Source organism: Daphnia carinata, chromosome 9 (assembly GCF_022539665.2).
Source record: "Daphnia carinata strain CSIRO-1 chromosome 9, CSIRO_AGI_Dcar_HiC_V3, whole genome shotgun sequence".
Taxonomy (NCBI): Eukaryota; Metazoa; Arthropoda; class Branchiopoda; order Diplostraca; family Daphniidae; genus Daphnia; species Daphnia carinata.
The window spans coordinates 7,097,837-7,124,435 of record NC_081339.1 but is presented as its reverse complement, the minus strand read 5'-3'; the positions used below and the strand labels follow the sequence as shown (position 1 = coordinate 7,124,435).

At 42.1% G+C, this 26,599-nt stretch overlaps 1 protein-coding gene across 1 annotated transcript; it reads right to left on the bottom strand.

Annotated features, from left to right (window-relative positions):
* Window positions 1-65: 65 nt before the first annotated feature.
* Window positions 66-26,599, bottom strand: LOC130698150 (pneumococcal serine-rich repeat protein-like). The gene is made up of 7 exons (XM_059496990.1): window positions 26,471-26,599; window positions 21,824-21,926; window positions 7,458-7,711; window positions 2,585-4,343; window positions 1,861-2,545; window positions 832-1,785; window positions 66-729 (listed from the first exon to the last, which is right to left on the bottom strand). The coding sequence occupies exons 1-7, from the start codon at window positions 26,582-26,584 to the stop codon at window positions 384-386; spliced, it is 4,215 nt and encodes a 1,404-aa protein (XP_059352973.1). The 5' UTR covers window positions 26,585-26,599; the 3' UTR covers window positions 66-383.

The following is a 26,599-nucleotide window of genomic DNA, read 5'->3' as shown; positions in this document are numbered from 1 at the left end:
AAAAAAAAATCAAATATTAAGTGATAAGATGCAATTTCCGTAAGAGATCCGTTGAAAAAACGCTTCATTTTTTTTTAAATCTCTCTCTCTCTCTCTCTCTCTCTTTTCCCCTTCTATCTGACGCAAAGGAATTTGCTCAAAAATTTCCCTCACGCACTTCCTTAAAAAAAAAAATGGAATCCGGATCTTGTAGGACTACGACGGCCCAACTATTTCCTCTTTTATGTACACACAATTGAATAAAAACCCCCCAAAAAAAACCAAAAAAAAAAAAAAGAATGAAATGAAAAGTGGGTCCGTTAACGAGAGAGAAAAGCCGGATATTTGTCCTCATTTTGATGTGATGATTTCATAAAATACGCCTCGATCAAAAATTCAACATTTCAGACGGACGTCCTGAGCGCCATGGACGAGGCGGCCGATGGCGGCGACGGCGACGCCGAGTTGGGCCGGTGGGGCGGCGACGAAGCCGAGCTGTCCCTCACCGACGCCGCCTTGCCGTTGATGGTGACTTGATTGTTGTTGTGATGATTGGCCAAAGCGACGCCGTTCATCGGCACGTCGTGATGATGATGATGATGATGACGATGATGATTGTGGCCGTTGGGCGCACCGTTGGCGTTGGTGCTGGCGCTGGCGCTAGCGGCCGCAGCGGCCGCCGACAGGAAGGCCGCCGCGGCGGCCGACTGTTGCAGGCCCGACAAGAAGCTGTTTGGATTGTTGCCATGGAGATGCGTGGCGGCGGCGGCGGCGGCGGCGGCGGCCACCACCGCCGCGTTGCCATGGTGACCGAGACTCACGTGCTGCTGCTGCTGCTGCTGCTGCTGCTGCTGCTGGTGGTGGTGGTGGTGGTGGTGGTGCGGATTGGCTAGAAAAGGCGCCAGTCCGTGCATCATGCCGTGCGCTTCGGCGTTGGCATAAATGCGGCTGAGGAATTCGTCGCGCAGCGACGAGAACTGGTGCAGCGAAAAATCAGCGGCCGAAACGTCCCCGGCCGGCTGGCCGGCCGACGAAGCCGCCGTCGGTGCCATTTTGGCCGTGGGCGTGGTGGGCGTCGTCGGGGTCATGGCCAGCGTCGGGGAGGCGACGGGCGAGGCCAGCGGGGAGCCTCCTCCGCCGCCGACGTGGAAGGCCGTCGTCGTGTCCGTCGACAGCAGTTTGCGGTGAAGGTTCGAGTTGTGCGCGTGCCGGTCGCGGCTGCGCTTGGACGGGAAAGCCGCCGTGCATCCATCGACCGTGCAACGGTGCATCAGCTTCAGGTGGACGTTCTGGTAGTGCGTCTTGACGCCGAAATGGTTCTGGAAGACCTTGCCGCAAGCCGAACACCTCCGCGGATTCTCCTTGTCCAGCGGGACGCTCGACGAGTCGCAGTCAGAGCGCGGGCTGCCCGTCAGGCTGTCCACCAGGTCCTCGTCGTCGTCCTCGTCGTCCGCGTCCAGCGGGTAGGGCCGGATCGAGCCGAGTCGATCAGCGTCCACGCCCGTCACGTCGCCCATTTCCACGCCGCTCAGTGGCGTGGGCGGGGCCGACGACGGGTCCGATTGAGCGCGAGCAGCAGCGTCCAGCTCGGCCATTTCGGTCCCAGAGTCTTGACGTTGGCGACGCGCGGCCCTCGAGTGCTGCTGCTGGGCCATTGTTTCAGCAGCGGACAACCCGCCGTTTTTTGAATCCTGGCCGTCATCGGCGTCGTCATCGTCGTCCGCCTCTTCGTCCGTCCGGTAACCAGCAGCGGCGGGCGAGTGGTCCACTCGCCCGCGCGAGAAGCTCTCCACCTCCGTCTTGATCCTCTTCGTCTCGTGGCCGTTGTTGTTGTTCTTGCGCTGCTGCTGCTGCTGCTGCTGCTGCTGCTGCCGCTGCCGCCTGCCGTGGCCCGAAGAAGATCCGCCGGCCGACTGGTCCGACGCGTCCGAACGTCCGCCGTCGTTGTCCGACAGGTAAGCGTCGGCCACTTGCTGCTGTTGCTGGAACAGTCGCGTCGGGTTCTGGCTCTTGCGCTTGCGCACCGCTCCGCCCTGCTGTCCAACTTGTTGTTGTTGTCCAGCTTGTTGCTGCTGTCCAGCTTGTTGTTGTTGTTGTCCAGCTTGTAGTTGTAGTTGTAGTTGTTGTACTTGTTGTTTGGGGGAAGACGACGCGTTGTTGTGACCGGCCTCGTCTTGGTGATGATGGAACGAGCCGGCCATGACGTGATCCAGCCTGTGGTTGGCCGCGTTGCCGCCTTCCTCGCCTTCGTCAAGACTGCTCAGATCGTCCAGGTCGTCGTCCAGGTCGTCCGAAGAAGCCGCGTAATAATTACGACCTTTAATCACGTCGCCATCGTGGCCCATTCCTCCGCCCATTCCTCCTCCTGCTCCTCCGCCTCCATGGCCGCCACCCGACGACGACATGGACGAAACGGAACGTTCCCTGTGCTGCGATTCACCACCGCCCAGTGCGCCGGCCTTGCCGAAACCGTCCGGCCCCATCAACGCGTGATGCGCGTGCATTGCGGCACCGAGCGGGGGCAAATGCGTCAGGCCGGCGAAACCAGCCGCCCCTGCGTGAGCCCCTGCGTGAGGCCCGCCGTGAGCCCCTGCTCCACCCGCACCCCCGGCGTGCTGGACGTGAGACATGAGCGATCCGAGGGCCGGGTGCGGTTGCGACGTGCGCCCGTCGTGCGGCGATATCTTGCGCCTCAGGTGCGGGCTGTGCAGCTTGGGGTTGGGGTTGGCGCTGTGCCTGTTGCGGGAGCGTCGCGAACTAAACATCATGTTGCACCCGTCGACCGTGCACTTGTGCATCTCGCGCAGGTGCACGGCCGAAAAGTGGATCTTCAAGGCGCCCTTGTCGCAGAACGTCTTGAGGCACACGTTGCACTGGACCCTCTTCTTGCCCGTGGCCGGATTGATGAGCTGCGTGCCCAGCGGTCCAAGCGGATTCCAGCTGCGTTTCATCGACGACGACCCGCCTTGTCCTTGTCCTCCTGCGCTGCTGCCTTGACCACCGCCGCCACTGTGAGAGCCCGACGACTTGGCCGGCCTGCGCATCATGGTGGTGCGTTCGGCTTCGCTGAGCGAGTCGGAAATCTCGGGCCGACTGCGCTGGCCGTGATGGTGGTGGTGGTGGTGGTGGCGGCGGCCGGCATGCATGCCGCCGCCGCTGTTCTTGCGCGTCAAGTTGAGCGCGTTCTGCGGGGCCGTCCCGCTGTCGTACATGTCGCTGTCGTCCATCATGTCGTCCTCGTCCCAGTCCAGCTCGCTGCTGCTGCTCGACGCCGAGCGCGACCTGTGGCGCTGCTGTTGCTGCTGCTGATGGACATCGGCCGCTTTGTTGGTCAGGCACAGCGGCGAGACGGCCGAGCGCTGTTGCGCGTGATGCGTGCCCGTCAGAGACTGGAGGCTCTTCAAATTCAAACTGTTGGCCGCCGATGAGGCGGAGGAGGAGAGCGGAGGCGGAGTCAGGCGGATGCGATTCGATTCCGGACTGCGACTGCAGCGCTCCTTGGCCGTTTGTTGAACTACCGATCGGAAATCGAACGGCTGCATGCCTTGCAGCCGGCCTAGCGGACTCTGCGCCATCGTTGCTGCTGCTGCTACTGCTGCTGCGGCGGAGGAAGCCGAAGCCGAAGCCGAAGCCGAAGCCGAAGCCGAAGAAGAAGACGAAACGGCCTGCATGTTGTTGTTGTTGTTGTTGTTGTTGTTGTTGTTGCTGGACGTTAGACCAGCGGCGTGGCTGTTGTTGGAGATCGATGAAACGGGCGGACTGTGCTGTTGCGGCTGGACGGCGGCTGTGGGCAGTCGCGGCAACGTCGACTGGTGAGGTGCCGCTGGTGGAGGTGGAGGCGGAGGAGGCAGGTTCATCATGGGCGGCAAGCGGGGCAGGTGATTCAGCGGGCCGGCCGGCCCAGTCAGTCCGGGAATGAAAGGAAACGACAACGAATTGAGCGGATTGACAAAGGCCGGCAGACCCGAATGGCCCAACATGCCGGCCAGGGCCGCCTGCGGATTTTGCTGCGCTTTCTTCAGAAATTCCTTGATCTCCGAATTGAGTTTCAACTGTTGTTGTTGTTGCTGTTGCTGTTGCTCTCTTTCGGCCGAGGTTTCTTTGTTGTTGTTGGCCGTCGTCGTCGTCGTCGTTGTCGGCATCCTGCGCTGCTGCTGCTGCTGCTGCTGTTGATCCGCGCCGGACGAAGCCGACGAAGCGGCCGCCGCTGCAGCTGCGCATGTTTTCGTCTCGTTTTCCTGTTGCTGGAGGATCCGCGATGCGATGACTCGAGTCTCGCCGAATCTCAGGAACTGTTGGAGAACTAGCGGCTCTTCGTCCCTTCCGCAAATGCTCCACACTTCAACCGGTCGTCCCTGTCCGTCCTGTTTTTCATTTGAAATAAATCAAACTAATTTTTAAAATATCATCAAAGGAAAAAAAAAAAAAAATAATAAATAAATAGAAATAATGGAATCGACTATAGAGAATTGGCAACAGTGTTTAATCAAGCAGAAAATCTATCTCTTCCTATATTTCTTCGTGAACGATTGAAACGATAGTCCACCTGGCGGATGACTCAAACGTGTACCTCACTTTTTATATATATTATTTTTTTTTTCCCCTTCTAGAAAAAAAAAATAACAAAAAAAAAACAACAACAACAAAACAAGACACAAAGGCGAGTTGATGAGGAAAGCGGCCAAGAAAAAGAAGAAGCGAGACGGGCGTACAACAGACCGCACACACACACACAGACACTGAACGCTGTCATTATGACGCCGGCCGGTTGGTTGAACTCGGTAATGACGTCGCCCCATATGTGTGTGTGTGTGTGTATGTACAGGGAGGGATTGGGAACGTCGCTCGTTGTCGACGCCGTTGCGTCTCGTCACTTGTCTTTTTTCTTTCTTTTTTTTTTTTTCCCACCCGACGCCCTCGACTCATCAACCATTTTCTTCTCCCGTGACAAGACAAGCCCCTTTTCTTTTTATTTTCAAAAAAAAAAAAAAAAAAAAAAAAAAGAGCGGCGTCGGCTTTCACACACACACAGACACACACACACACGCAAGAATTTCTTCTTTCCTTTGTGTGTGGCCGATTCCGGAAACCAACAGACACCGACGAACCGATTTGCTTTTTTATTTCTATTTTTTTTTTTTTTTTTTTTTCAAGTCAATTTCATTTGAAAAAAAAAAAAAAAAGAAGGTCATTGCGACGATGAAAAATTTGGGCAAGACATTTTCAAACAAATTTCGAATTGAATTCTCTCCATCAGCATGTGATGTGAATAAGAGTTAAAAACTAAAGAAATAAGAAGCAAAGTCCACAATGAGTTAGTTGGGTGCGACAGCTTGAAAAGCTACGCATTGACAACCCGTGCTGGATATCGTCCATTTGTCTTTCGAGCTACATCAAATGGATCGAGTCGCTGCAACTCGGGTCAAACGGGACTGAACGAAACACACGGCCGCCTCCCCCCCCCCTCCCTTTACCAAAGAGCGCGATAGTATCTCATACATCAATCCCTCCTCCCTTCTCTCTTTTTTTTTTTTTTCTTCATTTGAAAGAACAAGTGCACTTATCTGCTGTCTAAAATCCCCTACACCCAACTACTCCCGGCCTATCGGATGCAATCCTTTTTTCTTCATCCATCCCTCCCCCCCACCCCACATCTCAACGTGGTGGTATACAAAAATAACTTTTCATGGTTTCATGTCCCGAGTTTCTTCTTCTTCTTCTTTTCAAGATAACGATGGCGTTCGGCGGGACTGATGCAAAGAGCTAAAAGAGACAGAACAGAATCACCAGATCACCTCCCCCCCTCCCGTTCCACCATTTTTTTTTTTTTTTTCAAACTCTCTGGTCAGTGTCACTTTGCGCCGCTTCAAGTTTGGCCGACAAACCTTTCCCTCCCCTCCACCAACGAATTTTAAACAACATCCAAGTCAACACACAAACGTCTGCGAGTGGCCATACCTTTCGTGTTTCGCCCCCCCCCCCCCCCTTGGGGAAAATCTATAAACACACAAGGAAAAAAAAAAAAAAAAATCGTCTCGATTTAGACGAGACTAATAGTTACACGCGTCCTCTTAAGTTTGTGATATAGCCAAAAATAAAATCCCTTTTGGTAAGGAAGGGGGGGAGGATGGTGGCAAGTATTTATGGGTGTGCCGATCTTCACTCTTTTTTTTTTTTTTGAACTTTTTCTAGCTCGATCTCGATAGAGATAGATTGTAATAGCTACTAGTAATAGTATAAAAGAGGGGGGAGGGGACGCCAAACCATAAATCAGCTGATGCTTGAGTGCGGGATCGAGGGGGGGGAAGGGCGCTTAATGATCGAATGCAAATCAAGTCACTTTCAAAGTCCTTTCGGTCTCCTATCTTAGTAGACAATTTTTTTTTTGTGTTGGGGAGGTGGGGGGGGGGAGGGCTTTTCTTTGTATGTGTGTTCCAGCAACAAATGACTTTTGACCAATCGTTAAAAAGGATAACAACAATGTTTTTCCCGTTCCGTCACGTTCCACGATGGATGGACAAGAGAAACACGTTGCGCAAAAAGGGGGAAGCGGAGAGGGACGACATCGAGCAATAAAAAACTTTGTTTTTTTTTTTTTGTTTTTTTTCCACGGCTGATTGGACGTCGTTTCAACTCGAAAGTCGATAAATTTTCTAAACTCGTTCAAATGACTGGAACACCCGAAAATGTGGGAAGAAAAAAAGGCAGGTAAAAAGAAATGAAATTCAAATCGTATTTCAACGTAAACGCATGCGTGTGTTGCTTTTCAAAAATGATGTGCTGAAATTTGTTGTATTTTTTTTTTTTTTTTTTTTTTTTTTTACTTGCAGCCGTTTTGTGGGCTCAACACAAGTCAGGACCTCAACTTTTCTTTTAAAGTCATTAAATAAGAAAAAAAAAAAAAGAATAAAATAAAATGTGTCTCTCTCTCAAGTTCCACGGTCAAGTTATTGAAACGAGCAGCAGCCGACAGATAGGCGCACAACTTTTCGTTCCATGCTGTTCCACGTAACAAATAATTTCCCCTTCTCCATCCATTAGCATCCCTTTCGTTATTATTCCAATAGTCTTTTCCCCCCCCCCCATCCCTTTTTTCGGTCTTATTATTATTCAAAATGAGTCAAACATGAAGGGCTTTTTTTTTTTTTTTTTTTTTTGCATTTTTTTCTTTCTTTCCCAAAAGAGTTCCAGGATAGCTTGATTAGGTGGAAATGAGTCCCTTTTTTTTTCTCCAGTGTCTTTTCTTCAAAAAAAAAAAAAGAAAAAAAAAGAGAGAGAGGGTCCCCTCTCCAATTTGATAATAAGCGGTTGTTATTTTCCATCAGACACAAACACGCATCTTGTGTGTGTGTGTGTGTGTGTGTGTGTTACCATAATTGTCTCTCAGTTCCCCCTCCGTTTTTTCCATTTTTGGGTTTTCTTTTTCTTATTTTTAGAAGCGAAAGAGAGAAAAATGAAAAATAAAAAAAACTACTAACTTGTAAGATGTAACCTCTGGCGTAATCTTCGAGGGACCATCCGAAACCGGTGAGGACTTGAACGACGTCCTCGGGCGGCAGGACGGAAAAGAGCCGGTCGAGCAGGATCTTGAGCCGGATTGGCAACGCATGACAGCCGTAAAGTGCCAAACTGGCCACGTCAAACACTGTGTTGGGCAAGGCCGGTTCCACGGGTCCCGTACCGTTGGCAGACGAATTCAACGTTCCAGATCTCATTCCCAATTTATCCAGAGCTGTTTTTTAAAAACAAAATTTAAATAAATTCATTTTCACTATGATGATTGCATTGAAAAAAATAAAAAATAAAAATAAAAATAAATAAATAAAAGACAAACCATTTTTTGGAAGTGTGTGAACGTTATCCGTTCCAAAAAAAAAAAAAAAAAAAAAAAAATATTTAGCGCTTACGTCGGATGGAAGATAACGAAGCGGCCGAAACGAGATTGCGTGCCAAGGACTCGTTTCGAGAAAAAAAAAAAAAAAAGATATACACTTTGTACAAGAAAAATTCTCTTTAAAACATGTCCGTGTGTAGGTGTAGTCGTTTTTTGGAAATGAGAATTTTCAAGAAGGGAGGGCTGCCCCCCCCCCCCAAAAAAAAAAGAAGGTGGTCCATCTGGACTCACGTCCCCCTCACGGGGTCATCTTATGAAATGAAATCGATCGACATTTTTTTCAAAAATAATGTTTTGCTCACAAAGATAATAAAAAAGGTCAGATTTGAAGTCGGCCGTGCGTTCCAGGCGAACAATAGAAATGACCACCCAATGCCAAGTCAACTTGAAACGGGCGACATATCTAACGGGCAAGACATTTCCTAATAGGTAAGAGACCCCCCCTGTCTTTTTCCATCCGTGAATTGTCCAAGGTTTCCAACAGTTTTTTCTCAAATGACTCTCAACGTTGCCATTAAGACGAGAAAAAAAAAAAAAACATTTTCTTTCGTGTGTGTATGTGGCACATAACGACGATGATGACCCGCTGGATTGCCGGAGGATCTTTTTTTTTTTTTTTTTTTTAAATATGGTCAAAGGAGTGAAAAAAAAAAAAAGATGATGAAAAAAAAAAAAAACGGTCGTGTTTGTGTGAAGGTATTTACAACAACTGTCTGGTAAATTGTCCAAGACACACACAAAAAAAAAAAAAAAAAAAAAAAAAAAAAACGAGAAGGTTCGGCGCCACGCAAAATAAAAAAGTCCAATCATGAAAAGTTGACATTGGAAAGAATCCAAAGTTTTATTTTTTTTTTTTAATTTTCATTGTTGCCCTTTCATGGTCTCAGTTTTTTTTTTTTTTCTTCCAGACCGGGGGTTGACTAGTGACAGGTTCCAATTTTCCACCTGTCCGATTCCGCAGCGCAACGTCCACTCCTGGCTGATGGATAACTTCGCATCAGACGGGACGGAAAAAAAAAACGGACTTTATCTTGTGATGTTTTTCAAAACAACAAACGGTGTCATCGCTTCCAGACATGTGTTACGAGGTATTATACATCGCCTTCTCCCATGTATTTTTTTTTTTTTTAAATCATCATTCTCTTGTTGGTTGTCGTCAGTCGCTTGGGTGTCATCCTTTTGTTATTCTTCATCTCGTAGCCCCGTTGCTTTTTTTTTTTTTTTCTTTTCTCTCTCTTTTCTAATCTCAACACAAGAGAAAAGAGAGTCTGCGCTGTTGGAGTTCCAGTGGACCCTGCGCCGACAATCCTCTTCACCATGGGTTACTCTGAGAAGGGAAGGGGGCTCCCTTTTTTTTTTTTCTATATACACATCGTTACATATCAAAAGCTATTCATCACCCCGGATGGAGAGAGTCCCTTCTTTTCCATCTCCAACTTCTTCTTTTTTTTTTTTTTTCTTTTTTTTTAATTAGTTTTTTCCTATTCAAATTCAGGTTAGAGAGAGAAAAAGAGGCCATCTTGTTTTTTTTTTCTTTACTTATGACCTCTTACCTGTGTGAGGTGATACGAAATGGATCTTATGTTAATCGAAGCCAAACTTCCCAAAATCGGACACGAATGAATTGAAAAAACAAAAAACGGAAATGAGAAATTGAAATGCGTTCGTTAATCGATATTTAAAAAGTGCGGCTTGGCCAAAACGATCGAACCGATGATTTAGACCACCCCCAACACACACACACACACACTATTGGTGTGAGGGGGATTTCCCGGTGCACAGGTGTGTGTGTGTGTAATTGCGGTCAAACGCGGTCATTTGCATATATGGCGGGGGGGGGAGAGGGGGTCAAGATGATTGCAGTAGATCGATTTCGCTCTGCCCTAAAGGTTCAAACTACTGCCGGGTGTGAACAACTGGGCCCACTCATTTTTTTTTTTTCTTTCTTCAACATATGTGTGTAGAAAAACAAGTTGCATGGTTGCTATATAGCTCATCATCATTGATATCGAATAAGAGCGAGAGCCTTTCTTTAGAAAAACAAAAACAAAACAAGGATATGTGGAATGTTTTGCATCTTGCTGATGACCCCCTTCGAAAAGATAAGAACGTGGAAAACAATGACGGATCACCACGTTCTTCCTCGTGTGATGGACACCTGGGCCCCCGCAATTATTCCTCCATTTGGCTCTCTTGTTGTCCGTAAACAGAATAATGAAACCACATATATTTTTTTTTTTTTTTAATCAGGTTCGAATAGAAGCCCTAATTTTTTTCGAAAAAAAAAAAAATAAAATATAATAAATACGTGATGACGAACGTTGTTTGCGTGCCTCTTAAGAAATGAAACAATTCAATGGCCAAAAGCGCTTTTTCATATCCCGATAGATTCCCACCATTAAATCATAACGCATTTCTTTAAAGACACTTTGCTACCCAAAACAATTTCCAGTGTAGATTAAATACACGAACTAAGAAAAAAAAAAAAAAAAAAAAAAAAAAAAAGCTTTTTGTGGGTGTATGCGGTGGTGTCAGACAAACTTGCGCGGTCGGGACTTGTTGCCTCATCCCCTTCCTTTTCAGAAAAAAAAAAAAAAATGAATAAAGTTCAATTTTTAAATATATTTTTTTTTTTTTTGTCTTAGAGACACCGCCAGAGGTCGCGCCCTTTTGTTCACCTTTTTTCTTGAAAAAAAAAAAAAAAGGAGACCGACACGACACAAAAGGCCGCCTCTTTAATGACCGCGGTCGATCCTTCCTCTCTCGAAAGACGGGCCCGACTTTAATTTTTCTTTTTTTTTTTCCAAGGGCCAGAAGCTCCAGCGCAAAGGGTGGCGTTTGCTTTCGGGGAGGGCTCGACAATGAGGAGACGGACCCCCACACACGAAAGAAGAAGAAAAAACCCTGTTGACAAACGACTTTGGAGTTGATACTTTCACCCCTCTCCATCTACTTTCGAAAAAAAAAGAAAGAAAAAACTAGTAGAAATTATTAACGACGGGCGGACCTCAACGGGCAAAGTCAGGTTCGCCCTTTAAATGTCTCAAAGAGTGAATTATACTCTTTGAGGAGGAGTGCGTATAATAACAAAACGAAAAAGAAAACCTTTTTTTCTTTTTTATTATTATTATTTTTTTTTTTTCGTGGGGGATTTAAATAAAATAAAACTTGAAGAGAATAAGAGAAAATCGATTATTTCATAACAACGAAAAAAGGCCGTGCCTCCTTGTCCCAGCACACGAGACAGCAGCCGTGAAATCTGTTATTCACGTGATCGCGTCGGCGAAACTTTGGAGGGCCGCCATTTTTTTTTTTGCTGTTGTTGTTGTTGGGAATTTAAACAAAAAAAAAAAAACAAAAAAAATGCCGTGCCAAAAGAAAACAAAGTTATATCGCCATTTTCGTGTCTGTCCAATAAACGAAAGGACCTCCTTTCCACGAGAGCCACACAGAGACCCGAGTCGTGATTCTACCTGCTGCTCCCTTATTGCTCCCGACTGTACATCGATCCATAAGGCATTTTTTTTTTTTTTTTAAGGGAAAACAAAAAAATGTTTGCATTTTTTTATAGTCCGTTTGCGCTACTATTTCATACCGCGTGTCATTTTTTACCTTTTTCTTTTTCGGTTCTAATTTTTGTTTCATGCAAATTTCTAATCACTTTTTATTTTTTTATTTTTTTTTTTTTTCAACTGTTTCAAAAACCTGCGTCGCTTCGTACTTTTAAATGTTCCCAAAAATCATAATTTTAAACATTTTAAATAAGAAAAAAAAGAAGGGGGGGAAAAGAGAAGAAGGAAAAAAAAAATGATAATGAAGGTCCCGGACACACAATTTACGACAAACTATCTCGTAGAGACGTCGAGGACGACCCTTTTCGTGGACCATCATTTTCTTTTTCTTTTTTTTTTCGAAAAAAAAAAAAAAAAAAAAAATAACAATAAATAAATGGGCGAAGGTCTTTTTTTTTATATATATATACGAGAAGAAGGGGACGAAAAGGTAAAGAAGAAAAACACAAAAGTTAATTTATTGTCTATATGGCTTTTGTCTTTTTTCATTGGTCTATTGTTTGAATTCCTCTCGTGTCTTTTTTTTTTTTTTTTTTTTTTTTTTTTACCTCCCCAAACTTTAAAAGAAAAAAGAGGAATATTTTATAATACATTATTATGTATATATCATTGGCAGGGTCCTCTCTCTCCAAGAGGGGGTGAAACAACGTTAGGGATCCTTAAAAAACATTTTTTTTTTTTTTTTTTTCAAAATAAGGAAATGTTACAAAGGGTGGAGAAATGATCGTTCATCTTTTTTCCTTTTACCCTTCATCAGGAAAAAAAACAAAAAAAAACAAAAAAGGGTCGTCTTTGAACCTGGAAATTTCAGGTGGACCGGGGAGGGGGGAGGTTAGTTGACCAGCGCGCGTGCGCCGCCATCATTAGCATTTTTTTTTTGCCTGTTCTGCCGACATGTAAAGACACTCCATTTTATCTTTAAAAACATATATATATATATATATGAAATTTAACATTCTTCGTTGCATCGAGTGCATTTAAATGCCAATACATGTCGATCGACGGCTGATTATGTCCATTGGCCTAATACAAGTGTCGCTCTTCTTTCAAATGACATCCACTTAAGATGATATCATAAAAAAAAAGCGGGTGGAAACATGGGACCCAACAAAAAAAGATGATTATCTTTTATGCCTGGCTTATTTTCGGAGAAAAAAAAAAAAAAAAGGTTCAATGTGTCGCGGTGTAAACACCTTCCCCTTGATGTTTTTTTTTTATGGACTGTCTTGTAGTTCTTCTACCTTTCTTTGAAACCGCAATGCGTAAGGGAGCGGGGGGGGGGGATAGTAAAAGAAAAAAAAAAAAAAGGACAAGATCAAAGTAGGTAGATAACATTTAAAAGAGAGACTTTTAAGAAGGGACGGATTGACAAAAGATATGGAGATGTCAACTGCGTGTAAAACAGGAAGCCTTTTCGTGGTTGATGGCGTCAACGAGATAAATCAAAGTGAAAAATGTGTCAAAATAAAAGATGGGACACGGTTAGTTGATTCGGGCAGATGCAACACGTTTCGGCAACGTGTTCCACTTGGTTTGTCGTCATTTTTTCTTATTTAAAAAAAAAGAAAAAATCTGTGTCTTAAGGAAAAAGACATTTCTCCATGTCTTTCCAAAAAAAAGAAAATGACTACATTTTTGAATACTAGCGCCTCGCAGCGGGCGGTACCGGCCTGAAAAACCTAGTGAATAAATAGAACGAAACAAGTTTTCTTCTTCTTCTTTTTTTTTTTTTCAGGCAAAGTCATCGACGAAAAACAGCGGGATATTATGATTGTAAAAAAAAAAAAAAAAAAAAAGAACTCTGACGAAAAAAAAAGAAAATGGCCCCCCTGCCAATGACAACTCGGTGGCTGTTTGAAGCGGCGCGCAACAAGAAAAACAAAAAAAAACAAGGAAAGGCGGTGACGTGAGGAGCTCGTGCGCTGACCTTTTTTTTTTTTTCTTCTTCTTCTTCTTCTTCCCTCCCGCACCGGGCGCATAATCACAAAAACGCTGCGGGACCCGCGCTCGCGCGCGCGCGCCATCCTCCCCGTGTTTGTGTCTCTTCTTTGAATTTCATTTTTAAGACACTCAACAACACGAAAAAAAAAAAAAAAAATGCAGATTTATTCTTGTTATGCTTTTTGATAGCAAAAGAGGGGTTGTTTTTTGTTTTTTTTTCTTCTTCAAAAAGATGAGATGGAGGTTAAAAAGTAGGCCCTTTTTGAACAACAACATCTTGTGTATGCATAGAGGGGGGAAGGCAGAACTCGTATATAATCAGGAATGGTTGACCTCTGGATGTGAGGGAGAAGGGGGGGCCCAGGTAATACATCTATAATACCTTATTTTCAGAGTTGGAAAGGTATATCGATCATGTGTGCAACAAGTCAAGAGAAAAAAAAAAAAAAAAAAAAAAAAAAAGAGGCCGATACGAGATGGATGGATTTGCTAGTCCCATTATCGATTCCCCCCCTTCAAAAGTCAATTGAGACCTATATTTATGTAGGTATACAATGGCTACCTTTTTTTCTTTCGAAAAATAAAAGGACCATCGTCCCAAAACTAAAAACACAAGAGGTTGAATTTTTAATTATGTAGAGAAAAAAAGAATTCAAACGTTTGGAAAAAGAAAAACACGAGCCATCGACGAGATGATTCATCAATGTGATACGCTCGAGGCCACACGCCGAACCAACTTGGAAAGTCATCCAGTTGTTTTCCTTCAAATTGAATCGATCAGCAAAAAAAAAAAAAAAAGAGAGAGAAAAGGAGGTGCTCCATGCATAAATATTTTCCCCGAAAATAAGATAAGAAATATATATATATATATATAAAAAATGCAATGATCAGGAAGCCACAGGAGAGTTATACAAGTTCAAAAAAAAAAAAAAAGAAAAAAAAAAGGAGAATACAGAAGAGCCTGTTGTTGATGATGGCCGCGGATCGGGGGCATTGCGTGACCAGTCAATTCTTGATCCATCACGACTTTCACGACGAAATACATTTTTTTGTTTTTTTTTTAAGTTTAGTTCTCTATGTGATTCAACTTCTATTCCGTGTGTGTGTGTATAATGCAACAACCTATCAAAAGAAAAAAGGCAGAAGAAATCAAAGTTTTTCGGGTGTTCTTTTCTTTTAGTTTGCTCACTAAACTTTTGATCCAATCGGCTTCTCGTCCTAGAAAGGGTGTTGGCCTTTTTTTTTTTTTCTTTCTTTCATCTCAAAAAGAAATAAAATAACACTAAAAAAAGAAAAAGAAAAGATATTTATATATATCCTCGTGAAAAGGGTTGACAGGGCAGGGCACGTGCTGTGTGCCCCGGCAGCGCAATGATTTTGGCTGCCGCCACCGTAAGCGCCACTTGCTGTGTCTAGCTTTTTTTTTCTCTTGAAAAAAAAAAAAAAATTCCTTTCATCTTTTTTAAATGTTATTTTATTATCTTTTTTGTTTTTTCATTCGATAAAAAAAAAAAAAAAAGATGGGAGGACTTGATATTGTGGGACGAACGCGACAGTGTGGATCGAATCGGCAGCTTTAATATATATAAAAGAAAAAAGGCTGCGCACGGTGCGCATGCGCAGTCGTGCTTTACCGTCTACCCCCTCCGATTTCTGCCTCTCATTTCCATAAATAATCATTTATTATTCCGAAAGATAAAGGCAAAAGATATAGGAGCTCTTTTTTTTTTTTTTTTTTTCCTCTTGCTTTTTTCTTTTTTACGAGTTTAAAGAGAACACACGCAGAGATAGAAAACGACAGACGACCATTTTTGAAACGCGATTGGATGCGTGAACGACCATCGGGCACAGGTGTATACGACCAACCTGCCCACACAACATCCTTTTTCCAAATGACAATCAGTTTTTGATTCAGATTTAAAATATTAAAAAAAAAAAAAGAACCCCCAACGGGGGGGCTCCTTCATGTCGTCACTCGAAGGGCCCTGCCTGATGGGGCGTCATTTATTCCACGTGTCTCACCCCGGGTTATACAACAACATCCAATCTTTTTTGACCTTTCTCTCTACGTGTGTCTTTGCCGCATCTTGTCAAATGTCTTTTCAACCCCCCCCCCTCTAAAAAAAAAAAATACATTTTTTTCTACGCGTTCGCATCACCTTTAAAAAAAAAAAAAAAAAAAAAAAGAAGAAGAAAACAACAAGAGGCTGGTGGGGGTTTTTGTCTACAAATTTCCACAGGCATCTGAACGGGACACGCGCGCGACACCCGTAGGGGTAAACACAGAAATTCGAAAATTTTCTAAGAAAGAAACATAACATGGCGTAACACGATGGACCCTAGAGGCGGGATCTGATGATGGCATTCCATTTTTTTTTTCTTTTTTTAAACATAAAAAATAAATAAATGATGCGCAGAGTGTGTGTACCGTGGTCCAAACATCAGTGAGCCACACAGCCAAAATAATTACAGGGTTCTTTCCCCCCCCCCCCTCTTCCATCAAAAGGGAAAAAAAAAAAAAAGAAAGATGCGATAGAAAGGAGCAACACATTCCGGGTCGTCTTTTTGAAGTCGTTGTTGTTGTTGTTGTTGTGTGTGTCCGCGCGTCGTTGTAAAATGCTTGTTGTTCCATGATTATAAGGTGGGTGGATAGCCAATCTCGTGAACCTTTCCCCTGTTTTCATCCGTGTCTATGAGACCGCACGAAAAAAAAATAGCCGCTAGGATATCATCATCATTATCTGCATATTTTTTTTTTATGTCTTTAAAAAAAATAAAATAAAAAAAAAAAAAATCCGAAAATGACAAATAAAATGCAATCCCCGATTTTTTAAAAATTAAAGTTTACTAATAGAGTTTTCGGTTCCATAAAAAAAATGTTGTTGCATCTCCCCCCCATAACACGAGTTTCTTTAGAAAACTTCAACCCCCCCCCACGTTTATAGACCGAACGATGCTAATGACAACTAGCCCTTTTTTCTTTATTTTGCGTTTGTGTGGTCCCTTCCTTTTGGGGTTCTTTAAAGGCCTAGCCCTTCAGCGGCTCATTTGAAAAAGACGCGTGCCCTTCAGCGGCATCCTCATTGTTTTCATGTGTCTCTCTTGTTTTTTTTTTTTTTTTTTCTGAAACATGGAAGGGGGGGGACAGCCGGCGCAAAAATTATTATGAGATGTGCGCGCGAATGAAATCATTTGAAAACGATGAAAATAAAATATGAAAATTAGACAAACGGGAAAAAAAAAGAAGAAAAAAAAAAATTTGGGGTTGGACTCGGACGTGGGCCTGATGGGTCGTGACAGTGAAAAGCCGTTGAATGTAATAGGCAAACTGGCTCCAACACGGCCGGACTCTTGTTTATATGAATAAATTGAATTTTTTTTTTTTTTTTTTTCCATCTTCTCGTAACACACACAGAGAGAAAAATAGGAAACCCGAGAGACAGCAGGTCGTAGAGTCTCGTTTTATCACATCCCCCTCTCTCTTAAAAAGAAAGAAACACACACACACACACACACACACAAAAGCGTTAAACGAGTAGAAGGCACGGCCCCTGACCTGGAATTGTAATTAAAGCTACCCCAGGCCCTTGTTTCTACCTCTCTCACACACACACACACACACACATAACATACCACAAGAAGAAAAGTCTTTTTTACATGACACACGATCAACCAACTGCACATAGTCTGCATTGTATAATAGAGCCACTTCACACACACACACACAAAAATGAATATTATGGATGGGTATCGTTCCTCTTTTTTTTTTTTTTCCAGAAAAAAAAAAAAAAAAAAATAAGACGGACACCTCTATATGCCCAGTCACGGATGAAGCTCTCGATTTCATCTATCGAAAATAAAAAAGAGGAAAAAGAAAGCACCATGCATAATGGATGATAGAAGACTTAAATAATGTATATATATATCTATTCTTTCAGTGTCTACCGCATTTACATAAATCCACGTTAAAAAAAAAAAAACTAGCTCAGAACGTGACTAATTGGGGATTGGGGAGAGAGGGGGGGGGGGTTGAAGGGGGTCGTTTGGGGCTGTCAACAAAAATATTGAGATGTCCAACATGCGTTTGCAATCCTTTTGCCATATCGCCTTACCGCTCTTCTAAACATAGAAAAAAAAAAAAACACGGTCAACGAACGACTTCCAAACAACGTTCCATGACACGGCCGAATTTTTTTAACACATAAATATACGTATCGATGTTGATAATAATAATAAAAAAAAAAAAAAAAAAAGGGGGCCAGACTTGCATATCATGGCTCCAAATAAGGTGCCTTTTCACGTGTCCGTGACACACAAAACTCGGTATATAGCACACCAGAATCTGCTTCCAGATATCTGGTCCTATTGTTTCGCATTTTTTTCCAAGTTTCAAAAACTGACATTAACAAAAGGCCCTTTTTTTTTTTTTTATTCCGATGGTGTCATCGTCACCTAAAGCAAAAGTGTCCAAGGGAGGGGGGGAGACATTCTTCTTCTTGAAAATGTAAAAAAAAAAAAAAAAAAAAATGCTTAGCTCACTACACGAGACAATTGTTAATGTCCATTTTTCTCTTTAAAAAAAAATAAAAAATAAAATAAGGTCCTTGGCCGTCAAACTGACGCTCTCAATTGGCAATGATTTCAACAAATAATAAAAGAAAAAGGTACTCGTTTCTCGATATCGTCTTTTTGAATGAGATCGGAGATGAGTTCCACGAACACTAGAAATGAGCAACAAAAAAACACATTTGGAATATTTTGAAAAAAAAAAAATACGAGGAAATCAAGAAAAAGTCAAGTGCGCGATTCAATCATCTTATATCCTGCGGAGGTTTAAAAAAAAAAAAAAAAACGAGTTTGTTGTTGGATAGAGTCCGGGAATTTCGGGAGTTGGCCGTTTGTCCGATGATGACAAAACGATTCGGGGCTCGCATGAAAAAAAAAAAAAAATCTCTAGTCAATTGTCATCCATCAAAGCATTTTTCTCTTTCTGTTGATTGAAGAGTATAAAAAAAAAAAAAATGTATTCACATTTTTTTTTTTGTCTGTGTGTGTGTGTGTTGTTATTCATAACACCGCCCGCTGTCTTTTGTGTAGATTTCTTCCAGAAATGTTTTTTTTTTTTTTTTTTCGTATTACCTTACACTCAACAACGAATTCGAACCGTGAAATGATAACCTCCCCATCGTTGTTCGTGACAAATCATATGAACGATACACATTTAAACAAAAAAAATTCGATTACTTCCGTATCGTCGGATGCCTTCATTGTACAACGAGTAAAAAAAAAAAATATGTAATTGTATCCAATGCATCAAGTGCCCAGCCTCTCTCAAATGAATTCAAACTATTGCCGATGGATGTACGGTTGTCAAGGACTCCCCTCTTGCGGTGGATGGCATACACACACACACACACACAAAAAAAAAAAACTTAGAACCGTAACATCAATCAATTGTGTTCCAGCGTATTGATGATGTTTGCTCTGCTACACTTGTAAAGATTTTTTTTTTGTTGGCCAGCAGATGTTTTTTTCCAGATCACAAAAAAAAAAAAAAAAAATTGTATCGAATTAAAAAAAAAAAAAAAATGGAATGTCGGTGTATATGTAAAAAAACAGGGAGGGGGTGAGAGGGGGGCGTCACGTTCGATTACCGTCCGGCGGATCGATTCCGGACAATGGGAAAACGTTTTCCCTATACGAAAAAAAAAAAAAAAATGATAATAGATGATTGATTTATATTTCGGTTGTGTATCGGAAAAAAAAAATTGCGGTGAAAGATTGTGACCACTTCATCCTCTCCTACCCCCTCTCTCTTCCGCAAACAAAAGAAGATCGTTTTTTTTTTCCCCTAAAAAATAAAGGGAATGTCGATGCATATTGTTGTCTAATGTTTTTTTCCGGTACAATAATAAAGAAATGATTGGTGGAAAAAAAAAAAAAATGGGAACGTCATCGATGTGTGTAATGAATTTTGTTTTTTAGTGGGAGGGGAAAAAAAAACATGGCGGAAGATTGTTTCGGTTAGGGGAAACTAACAGATTTTAAATCTTTCGCCACATTTTCAAAAAGGAAAAAAAGATGTCGCATTTCGTGGAGAGGAGAAGGGGGGGGGGGGGGGTTCGAAATTGGAAACAACTGAGCCAACACTCCAAAAGAAGAAATTCAAATAGCGCCTACAGTTGGAAACAAGTAAAATAATATGACGGCTGTCATCACGAAAATTCAAAAAAAAAAAAAAAAAAAAAGATCGGGGGGCGGAAACCCTGTGGTGACATACAAATTCCTCCGGCACGTGTCATCTTCAAATAGAAGGGGGGGGGGTATATCTTTTTAAACTCTCGATATTTAAATGATTTCACAATATGAAAAATATTAAAAAGAAAAAGAGCCTGTTATTGACGGTTGACAAGTTCCTATACGATGGGGGGGGCCCATGTTTTCTTCTTCCGCTTTTTTTTTTTTATTATTATTATTTTCAAGAAAAAAAAAAAAAGAGGAGTCCTTATTTATCCTGCGGGCGACAGACGCTCGTTCTCCAAAAACAAGGTAAATAAACAACAAGAAAAAAAAAAAAAAACCGAACAAAATGGAGGGCGGAAAAACATTCCGGCACGTGGGGTGGAAGAAGAGAGTGACAACATGCGGCCGATCACTTCGCCCCCCCCCCCCCCCACTATGCGGAATAGTTTTCCCTCAACCAAAAATAAAAGGGGGGGGGGCCAATAGGTCCCCCATACAAAAAAAAAAAAAAAAACGTCAACCTCTCGGGGGTCCCGCGTCTCGACGACAGACATCAACATTTCGAAACGGAAAAAGACTTTCAACACGGGGGGATGTTATTGACACGTTTCCCCTCGCCCCCATCCGGCCCGTGGACATTTCAAGTTAGTTTCCTAAAATCAATGACGTCAAAGAGTTCCAAGGTTATCAAAAGCGTTCGATAGATCGTCGTCGTTTAAAAAAGGAGACACAATCTTTTTTTTTTTTTAATAAAAAAGAGAAGGGCATCGCTATGAAAGAGAAATAATAGAAGAACGATAGTAATCAGCAAGGTGTGTCTGGCCAGAGATACGTCGGCCATGTTGTTTTTCATCATTTAGAGACACACACACACACACGAGCCCGCCCTCTCTGGCCAAATACAAAAAAAAAAAAAGAAGGCAACGACTACCTGCGATAGACTGGCCGTAGGGGCTGCCTGTTTCGGGTGATGTGTCATCATTCACGTCGCGCAGACACGACAGTCGTCGTGAATATCGTGCACAACCAATCAGAAACGAGACTCCGCCTTCCTCTATCTCCACACGTCTCTCTCGCTCTTTTCTTTTTTAAAAGGATATTTTCATTTCTTTCTTTTTTTTTTTTTAACGTTGTGGATGTTGCGAGCGGCTGACATTGACGTATGCGGTTCGGCTCACACACACAGACGGCCAAACAATGGCCCTTTTTTTTTTTTTTTAAAGATTCCGTGTGTCTCCTATTTTCTTCTCCATCTCCGCCCCCTTGCAGTTTTTTTTTTTTTTTTTTTTTGAACATATTTTTATTATTGATGGGATCCGATCGAACATTGTCTTTTCCATCAAAGCGGAAAAACAAGAACTGCAGAATGTTCAGATGAACGTTGGTCATTTCTTTAGAAAATGCAACGTCACGTATCCAATGACGCAGCAGCAAATGTCTGTCGCCCCCTTCTCATCTATTTTGCGGGATTTACGTTAAACCCCGTGAATTTGTCATCAACTTGAACGCGCACAAAAAATTCGGGCAGGGGTGAAAATGATCGCATAAAATCTGGAATCATTTATTATTATTTTTTTTTTTCAAAGAAAAAGCTACGATGGCATTTTGAAGAAAAAAAAAAGAAGAACCTTGAGACTCTCTTACGACTCCTCCCACAAACGAGACTTTAAAGCCGTGCGTGTTTGCGTGAGTTTTTATGTTTTTTTTTTCCTTTACCTTAAAAAAAAAAAAAGAAAGAAAATTGTGTTTTGTGTGACCATGTTTCTCCAGACTTTTAACAATAACAGCCATACAGAGAGTGTGTGTGTCTCTCGACGTGAAAAAAGAGGAGGGGTGACCTTCTCCGTTCGTTCCCAAGTTTTCACGCTTTTCGTTGCGTCAATACACACAGCCCACAACATTTCCCTCTTTTCCTATTGGCTAACGTCCATTTTTTGTTTCCCTCTCTCATTCGTGTTGACAAAAAAAAAAAAGAACATGTTCCGGTCGTGATGTCGCGTGTGTTTTGCGCCGCCGCGACACGCGCGTTCGACCATCCCCCCCCCCCCAACTGTGCGCGCGTCAACCCGTGTGATGATAATCATCTCCTCCCAACACACACAAAAAAAAAACCCCATTTTTCATTGTTTTGAAAAACAAATTCGATTGACTCTATTTAAAATAAAATAAATAAAAAGAAAGGTATAGAACTCACCATGTGGAACCCAGCCGTGTTTGCAGGTCTGGCACTGTCTCAGCTGCAGTTTGCCCGGTAGGAAACACTCGCACGGGCAGGCAGGCATCGTGCACCGGATCGCCTATTTAAAATTAAAAAAAAAAGAATAATATTTTTTTTTTTTTTTAAAAATCATTTTTAACTTTTATTTGAAATTTTTTTTTTTTTTTCTTTTCTATACTCGTCTATGTATAATGATAACATATTCTTTTTGAACTGTGTATTAGCATATATGGAAAATAGGCCGAGGGGGGAAAGATTTAAAAAAAAATATTTAATTGGTCCTTGTTGGCTGTGTATAATATAAGTGGGGGGGGGGAAATATATGTGTACCAAAGGGAGGACTTTAAAAAAAAAAAAAAGGAAACACAAATTTGAAATTCCTATCAACACAAGCGAGTCTGTTTCAAAAAGAAAAAAAATTCAGAGAAAAGAAATGGAACTCTATGTCAAGTTTGCCTTGTCAGTTAAGAGTTTTCAAACCCCCGAGGCTCGTTCCCCCTCCCCCCATTTTACGTGCATGTGTTTAGAAAGAAGAAAATTTATTTATTTAAAAAAAAAAAACAACATTTCAACAAGATAACAAAAAAAAAAAAAGGATATCGGCAAGCGATCCCGCGGGATCTTTTTTCAAACAGCTGACACCCAATTTCACACAACTGGGGCCAGGCAAACTGAATTCGAAATCACAATTAAATTCCAAATGAATTCCAACTCGTCTTTTTTTTTTTCTTTCTTTGTTTCAATGTTTTGCCGTTCGTTTCCCATAACGGGCTGACCGCACCAGACTCCCGCGGGATCAGCACCCCCTTTACGCCTTTTGCAATCATTTCCTATTATTCTCTCGCAACTCCTTCAGGCCTTTTTAATTGACTTGGGGCTCCCATTGCTGACCGCATCTAACCTCTTTTAACCTTCCTTCCCGCAATCTTCCCTACATTTTTTTTTTTTTTAAGTTAAAACGCGTTACTCCTAATCCATCCCTCACCCCCCCCCCCGCAAACAGTTCTTATATAGAAGTGATTGATTATCGCGCAACGCACATCGTTCTTTTTAATCATTTTTTTTTTCCTTTCCTACTCTCAAAATGTTTCTAAGAGTAGGATGGAATTTCATCCAATGCAGGATATGCGTCTTGTCCATAAAACTTTTTTTTTTTTTGCAGGAGTATCGCCTTCTATTGCTCCTGTCTGAATAGAACGGGGGGGGGGGGGGGGAGGATCATCGTCCACAATCAATAAATAAACCCCCGAACCCTTTTATATAAATATAGACACCCACCATTTTTTTTTTTTTTCGAACAAAAGATCTTTTAACGATCTTTTTTTTTTTCACGGTGACAAATTGAATTAGAATTAAATTCACAAGTTTAAATCGAAAACGCGTTTTCTATTCAAATTGCGCGCAAACTGAGCAGAAGTTGACCCGAGTTTCTCATATGGAAATTTTTTTTTTGTTGTTTCCTCGTGTCCTCCCGCTTTGAAACAAACACAAAAGGCATCCCCCCTCTCTCTACGTACGTGAAAACTTGTGTGGCTAATTAGCGGGACTTTCATCAGAGTCCGTGTCGTCCCTGTCTCTCTCCTACAAGCGCTCGAGGCTTTTCGAGAGTTTTGCGAGTGGATCGAGGGTCCACAAAACAGTTGAATCTCTGTTTCTACAATATATCTATCTATCTATAGACATATCTATTTAGATGTTGCCAAAAAGCCCCCGTTTTGCCCCGACCTATTGTTGTTTAATAGCCACTTAGAAGCGTACACTCCCGTCTATTATTCAGAAAGCGGGCAACACACAATGAAAACTCTTTTTTTTTTTTTTTCAAAATAAAAAAATGCGCCTTGTTAAGTTTTTTTTTTTTTTGAACAAAGTTTAACCCCACGCATGCGAAACGTTCGTTTGTTAACAAAGAGAGATATAACAAGATTACTCTCGTTCGGGATGTCATTTGAATAGAAGGTGGGTGGGATCAAACGTTGCGCCAGCCAATAAGGTGAGGGGGTTGGCCGTTGACAGCGCAGGTGTCGCGGCATCCAATTTTTTTTTTTTTTTTTTTTATGTTTTCCACCCGTGAAAACACATTTTTTGTTTAAACGAAGGGGATGAAAAATCGTGACATCCGCTTGATCGTCTATGTATACAAAACAAAAAAAACATTACCCCATCGAGGGAGGCATAACACGCAATCATCAACTTTAGGTCACCCTCATTTCCTCCCACCCTCGTTACATCGAGACCAAACACCCTCTGGAAAAAAAAGGGGGCCGATCAACACACACGCGATAACTCATTTGCATTTTTTTTTTCACGTCTTTACCAGTCCCGAAATAGAAACATTTCCCTATATGCTGTTCATGCGTCTGTAACGGTTGTGCCTATTTCCTGGTCTTTTTCATGTACGTGAAAAATCAAAGTCGTATATGACGCCGAGCAGAAAAACCGCACGCGGGAAAATCAAATAAAAATTTCTCCCCTTCTCTAATTTCTTGACTGTGTACATTTTTTTTTTTTTTTAGCTCCCCCCTTTATTTTATTTTTTATTATACGATTATTACGATCGTAATCCCCCCCCCCCCTTGTGTGTTGATGTTTCAATTTGATCCATTGCCCAACTGCTGTTCTAATCCGTACACACTCTTTTTATTTTAAACGAGACGATTTTTTTTTTCTCAAGAATTTTGGAAATGGCCGTAGGCATTTTTAAAAGGAAGTCTTTGTTCAATTTTTTTAATATTAAAAAAAAAAAATGAAGCGCAAAAGAGAATGGAGGTATATTCAAGCGCCATTAGCATTACGATGCTCTTTTTCTCTATTACTACTACGTAACGTGTATAAATACGTTTACAGTGTGTTTACAGATAATCGGACGCGTGCCACAACCAAAACAAAAAAAAAACCGTGCCGCTAATAAATAACAATCCAATTAAGAATAAAAAAATTCGTTAAATGTTTTTCTTTTGAAAACTTTCCATCGAGTTGTTTTTTTTTAAATACGAATCAAAGAAAACTGGGTCACGTGACTTTGGAATGCACTTCCCATTCGTTACATGTGAAAGAGAGTGTCCTTATTGATTATCCTGTTGGATACCCCCGTAACGGAGTTTTCCAGCCGACAGATCAAAAAAAAAAAAACAACAAACATCAAAGTATTGAAAATGCTGTGCGTATATATCGATAATTATTGCAACCCTATTGCATTTAGACAACAAATTGAAATTCCATCAAAGTTTTTATTTCTTTAGAGATGCTCAACGGAGCGTGACGCAACAAGAGGTCGGATCTATTTCCGCGACCCCTTTGTAGTATGCAAATTACTGGCGCTCTCCGAAAACAAAGGAGGTGGGGGGTTGAGAACAGCCGAACGGGTGGGGGGGTTATTGTGATTATGATTAAACAAACGATATTGCTTTGCGCGATGATATTACACATCAGGGCAAATTTATTACTTCAATCGACAAAAACTACCCCTAGATCGAATTTTATCTTGAATCGATTAACCATTTATTGAAAGGGGTTAAATAATAAACGATGAATGAAAAAGCATTTCGATTTGAAACTCGGTCGTTTTTGTGAAAAGAAAAATAATTGAACATCTCCTGCGGGTGTGCACAATCACTAGCCAATTATAGCGTACTAGAGTTTGTTTAAAATAGGGGGATGCATTTTTACGTGGCATATCGATCCGTGCGTGTTAATGTCTTTAGCCTGAAAAATCTCGGATCGGTGATAGTTTGCACCGTTCAAAGATAAGAAAAAAAATTAAAATGTCGCAAAAGCAATTTTGACAGGAGTCAATCAATTCGTTTTTGACACTTTGTGTGACAGGAGCTGGAGACACGACATAAAGGCGCAGCCGGGCGAAGGGTCGCATATTTGCCCAAGTGAGGTAACTGTCCGTAAAACAAAAGATAACGATCGCCTTTCTATTGTTTTTTTTTTTTTTTGAGGATAAAAATCGCACAGAACAATTTCGAAATTAAAGGCCGCCATCATTTTTTTTTTCCCGATGAAATGGAGGCGATTTATGCAAATTGTCGCCCCGCATCGCGTGATTTTTCAAAGCCAAAAATAATTTCTCAAATGACAACCGTGTGACGGGAAGCGCACACCGGGACCCCTTTCGTATTGAAGGTCGACAATTGACTCCCGCGTGAAAGCCGTCACCAGAGATGTGCAAGGATCATCTTGTACAACTCGCATTTTAAAAAAGGGACAATTTGAAACCGTCTTTTCACAAAATGAAACCCACGAGAATCAAATGGCTTCATTTCTAAAACATGGGCATCACAGAACGCCCTTAATAAAAACATCACGGAAAGCACTCAGAGTGTCACTAGGCCCGTCTCTTAATTGCATTAAAACGTCGATATGCCCACCCTATTCATCGTTGATAACGTTAACCCTTTGTTTTCACGCATCATTTCTTCGTGATGATGGAGATGTACAAAAAAAAAAAACCTTTTTAGAAACAATTGTGCGTCGTTTAGGCCTCGTCTGAAAACATAAAAGCGGACTGCAACCTTTTCTTTTTGGAACACGGCATTTAAACGAAGCGACGGGATGAAAATGATTGAGAAGATTGTCACTACTTTGCATAAAAATGGCGGGGGAGGGGAAATGGCTTACTTGTAATGGAGCCAGGCCTAGTTTAGACGATGTAAGATGATTGTCGTTATTACAATTAGCGTTGCCACTGCCGGACATATCCCACGGTCGGGCGAAATTCACTTGCGAAATCATTATTTAAATTTCGTC